The sequence below is a fragment of the Coregonus clupeaformis genome, chromosome 27 (genome assembly GCF_020615455.1).
Source record: "Coregonus clupeaformis isolate EN_2021a chromosome 27, ASM2061545v1, whole genome shotgun sequence".
Classification (NCBI taxonomy): Eukaryota; Metazoa; Chordata; class Actinopteri; order Salmoniformes; family Salmonidae; genus Coregonus; species Coregonus clupeaformis.
In genome coordinates this window covers 46,916,108-46,921,107 of record NC_059218.1, presented here as the reverse complement: position 1 = coordinate 46,921,107, position 5,000 = coordinate 46,916,108, and the positions used below count along the sequence as shown (strand labels likewise).

The 5,000-nt window shown below is 46.9% G+C and overlaps 1 protein-coding gene across 1 annotated transcript in view; it reads left to right on the top strand.

The window, feature by feature from the left end:
* The window catches only part of fryb (furry homolog b (Drosophila)), a 154,312-nt gene that overhangs the window by 76,741 nt on the left and 72,571 nt on the right, over positions 1–5,000 (top strand). The window contains exons 29-30 of the mRNA XM_045208247.1: positions 3,370–3,524; positions 4,007–4,106. Coding sequence (XP_045064182.1) covers positions 3,370–3,524; positions 4,007–4,106 — 255 coding nt within the window. The remainder of the gene's footprint in view (positions 1–3,369; positions 3,525–4,006; positions 4,107–5,000) is intronic.

Here is a 5,000-nt window from a genome sequence, read left to right as displayed (position 1 = left end):
AAATAAATCACAGACAGTGTCACCAGCAAAGCACCCCCACACCATCACACCTCCTCCTCCATGTTTCACGGTGATCATACCAAAGGACAGATTTCCACTGGTCTAATGTCCATTGCTCATGTTTCTTGGCCCAAGCAGGTCTCTTCTTATTATTGGTGTCCTTTAGTAGTGGTTTCTTTGCAGCAATTCGACCATGAAGATCTGATTCACGCAGTGTCCTCTGAACAGTTGATTTTGAGATGTGTCTGTTATTTTAACTCTGCGAAGCATTTATTTGGGCTGCAATCTGAGGTGCAGTTAACTCTAATGAACTTATCCTCTGCAACAGAGGTAACTCCGGGTCTTCCTTTCCTGTGGCAGTCCTTATGAGAGCCAGTTTCTTCATAGCGCTTGATGGTTTTTGCGAGTGCACTTGAAGAAACGTTCAAAGTTTCCAGATTGACTGACCTTCATGTCTTAAAGTAATGATAGACTGTCGTTTCTCTTTGCTTATTTGAGCTGTTCTTGCCATAATATAGACTTGGTCTTTTACCAAATAGGGCTATCTTCTGTATACCAACCCTACCTTGTCACGACACAACTGATTGGACTCAAACGCTGTCACAACTTCCGCCGAGGCTGCCTCCCCTCCTTGTTCGGGCAGGTTTCGGCGTTCGTCGTCACCGGCTTACTAGCTGTTGCCGATCCATTTATCAGAGGTTTATCCGGGACTTTGGCAAGGTCGCAGCTCCCATTACCTCCCTGTTGAAGGGTGGGCCGTCCCGGCTCCGCTGGTCTGCTGAGGCTGACCTGGCCTTCAGCAAACTGCGGGGTCTGTTCACCTCAGCCCCAGTACTGGCCCATCCCGATTCATCACTACCGTTCGTAGTGGAAGAGGATGCGTCCGAGGTTGGGATAGGAGCTGTCCTGTCTCAACGCTCGGGTACGCCACCCAAGCTCCGCCCCTGTGCGTTCTTTTCGAAGAAGCTCAGCCCGGCGGAGCAGAACTACGGCGTTGGTGATCGGGAGCTGTTGGCTGTTGTCCGAGCCTTGACCGTGTGGAGGCATTGGCTCGAGGGGGAAAAACAGGCCAGGTGGGCCCTATTCTTCACCCGGTTTGATTTCTCACTGACGCTATAAGAAATCCCACTATGCCCTCCGACAGGCAAAGAGTCAATACAGGACTAAGATTGAATCGTACTACACCGGCTCTGATGCTCGTCGGATGTGGCAGGGCTTGAAAACTATTACAGACTACAAAGGGAAGCACAGCCGCAAGCTGCCCTGTGACACAAGCCTACCAGACGAGCTAAATCACTTCTATGCTCGCTTCGAGGCAAGCAACACTGAAGCATGCATGAGAGCATCAGCTGTTCCGGATGACTATGTGATCACGCTCTGCGTAGCCGATGTGAGTAAGACTTTTAAGCAGGTCAACATTCACAAGGTCGCAGGGCCAGACGGATTACCAGGACGTGTGCTCCGAGCATGCGCTGACCAACTGGCAAGTGTCTTCACTGACATTTTCAACATGTCCCTGACTGAGTCTGTAATACCAACATGTTTCAAGCAGACCACCATAGTCCCTGTGCCCAAGGACACTAAGATGAGCTGCCTAAATGACTACCGACCCGTAGCATTCACGTCTGTAGCCATGAAGTGCTTTGATAGGCTGGTCATGGCTCACATCAACACCATTATCCCAGAAACCCTAGACCCACTCCAATTTGCATACCGCCCCAACAGATCCACAGATGATGCAATCTCTATTGCACTCCACACTACCCTTTCCCATCTGGACAAGAGGAACACCTACGTGGTCCTCTGTAGCTCAGCTGGTAGAGCACGGCGCTTGTAACGCCAAGGTAGTGGGTTCGATCCCCGGGACTACCCATACACAAAAATGTATGCACGCATGACTGTAAGTCGCTTTGGATAAAAGCGTCTGCTAAATGGCATATTATTATTATTATTATTATTATTACGTGAGAATGCTATTAATTGACTACAGCTCAGCGTTCAACACCATAGTGCCCTCAAAGCTCATCACTAACACCTCCCTCTGCAACTAGATCCTGGACATCCTGACGGGTAAGGGTAGGTAACAACACATCTGCCACACTGATCCTCAACACGGGGGCCCCTCAGGGGTGCGTGCTCAGTCCCTCAGGGGTGCGTGTTCAGTCCCCTCCTGTACTCCCTGTTCACCCATGACTGCATGGCCAGGCACGACTCCAACACCATCATTAAGTTTGCAGACGACACAACAGTGGTAGGCCTGATCACCGACAACAACGAGACAGCCTATAGGGAGGAGGTCAGAGACCTGGCCGTGTGGTGCCAGGACAACAACCTCTCCCTCAATGTGATCAAGACAAAGGAGATGATTGTGGACTACAGGGAAAAAAGAGGACTGAGCACACCCCCATTCTCATTGACGGGACTGTAGTGGAACAGGTTGAGAGCTTCAAGTTCCTTTGTGTCCACATCACCAACGAACTATCATTGTCCAAACACACCAAGACAGTCGTGAAGAGGGCACGACAAAGCCTATTCCCCCTCAGGAGACTGAAAAGATTCGGCATGGGTCCTCAGATCCTCAAAAAATTATACAGCTGCACCATCGAGAGCATCCTGACTGGTTGTATCACCGCCTGGTATGGCAACTGCTCGCCCTCCGACCGAAAGGCACTACAGAGGGTAGTGCGTACGGCCCAGTACATCACTGGGGCCAAGCTTCCTGCTATCCAGGACCTCTATACCAGGCGGTGTCAGAGGAAGGCCCTAAAAATTGTCAAAGATTCGAGCCAAGTTCTCTCTACTTCCGCACGGCAAGCGGTACCGGAGCGCCAAGTCTAGGTCCAAAAGGCTTCTTAACAGCTTCTATCCCCAAGCCATAAGACTCCTGAACAGCTAATCATGGCTACCCGGACTATTTGCACTGCCCCCCCACCCCATCCCCCTCTTTTACGCTGCTGCTACTCTGTTTATTATTTATGCATAGTCACTTTAACTCTACCCACATGTAGATATTACCTCAATTACTTCGACTAACCGGTGCCCCCGCACATTGACTCTGTACCGGTACCCCCTGTATATAGCCTCCCTACTGTTATTTTATGTTACTGCTGCTCTTTAATTATTTGCTGTTATCTTTTACTTATCTGTTTTTTACTTAACACTTTTTTTCTTTCTTTTTTTCTTCTTAAAAATAAAAATAAACTGCATTGTTATGGCAAATAACATTTGATATGATTTGCTCTCTTATTGGCTGACCTTTCTATCCCTTGTCTCTGGTTGGCTGTGTTTGTTCTTCCCTCTCATTGGCTAACATTTCCCTCCATTGTCTCTCTGATGGACTGTGTGTGTATGTGTGTATTCTGTTCCCAGGTGCACCGTCTGGGTTGTGAGGTGGTGATTCTGCTGTTAGAGCTGAACCCAGATCAGGTGAACCTGTTTAACTGGGCTGTAGACCGCTGCTTCACTGGCTCCTACCAACTGGCCTCAGGATGCTTCAAGGCCATCGCTACTGTCTGTGGCAGTAGGTAGGGATATACACTGTGTGGGGGTGGGGAGGGTGTGTGTGTGTGTGTGTGTGTCTGTGTGTGTGTGTGTGTGTGTGTGTCTGTGTGTGTGTGTGTGTGTGTGTGTGTGTGTGTGTGTCTGTGTATGTGTGTGTGTGTGTCTGTGTGTTTGTGTGTGTGTGTGTGTGTGTCTGTGTATGTGTGTGTGTGTGTGTGTGTGTGTGTGTGTGTGTGCGTGCGTGTGTGTGTGTGTGTGTCTGTGTGTGTGTGTGTGTGTGTCTCTGTGTATGTGTGTGTGTGTCTGTGTGTGTGTGTCTCTGTGTATGTGTGTCTGTGTGTGTGTGTGTGTGTGTGTCTCTGTGTATGTGTGTGTGCGTGTGTGTGTGTGTGTGTGTGTGTGTATGTGCGTGTGTGTGTGTGTGTGTGTGCGTGAAAGCTCCTAGAATACAGTGTCTCTATGTCCCCATTCAATACCAACAGTCTATCATTGTTGTTGGTGTCAGGAAGTACCCATGTGACATAGTGACTCTGTTGAACCTGGTCCTGTTCAAGTCTTCAGACACCAGCAGAGAGATATACGAGATCTCCATGCAGCTGATGCAGGTAGGACACACACACACACACAGTTTTGTATTGCTACCCTTGTGGGGACCAAATAATTGATTCCATCCTAAATCCTATGTTCCCTAACCCTAACCCTAAATCTAACCATAACCTTAACCCTTAACCTAACCATAACTCTAAACTTAACCCTAACCCTAAGCCTAAGCCTAACCTTAACCTTAACCTTAACCTTAACCCCAAACCCAAATCCTAACCCTAAAACTATACCTTACCCTAACTCCTAACCCTGACCTTAACCCCTAACCATGACCTTAACCCCTAACCCTGACCTTAACCCCTAACCCTGACCTTAACCCCTAACCCCAACCTTAATTCTAAACCTAACCCTAATTGTAACCCTAAACCTAACCCCTAAGCATAAAATAGCATTTTTCCTCGTGGGGACCAGCAAAATGTCCCCACTTGTCCCAATTTTCCTTGTTTTTGTGTCCTTGTGAGATCTTCTGGTCCCCACAACGATAGCAAAACAAAAACACAACACATATCAACACAAACACACACACACACAGTCAAGGTTTGAAATTGATTAAATAATACAATGTCCCAAAACACTGAATCTGTATGACACATGTATTATACAGTACTATACCGTACACATGTATTATACAGTACACATGCATTATACAGTACTGTATTATACAGTACTATACAGTATACATGTGTTATACAGTACACATGTATTATACAGTACACGTGTATTATACAGTACTATACAGTACACATGTATTATTCAGTACTATACATTATACATGTATTATACAGTACTATACAGTATACATGTATTATACAGTACTATACAGTACACATGTATTATACAGTACTGTATTATACAGTACTATACAGTATACATGTATTATACAGTACTATACAGTA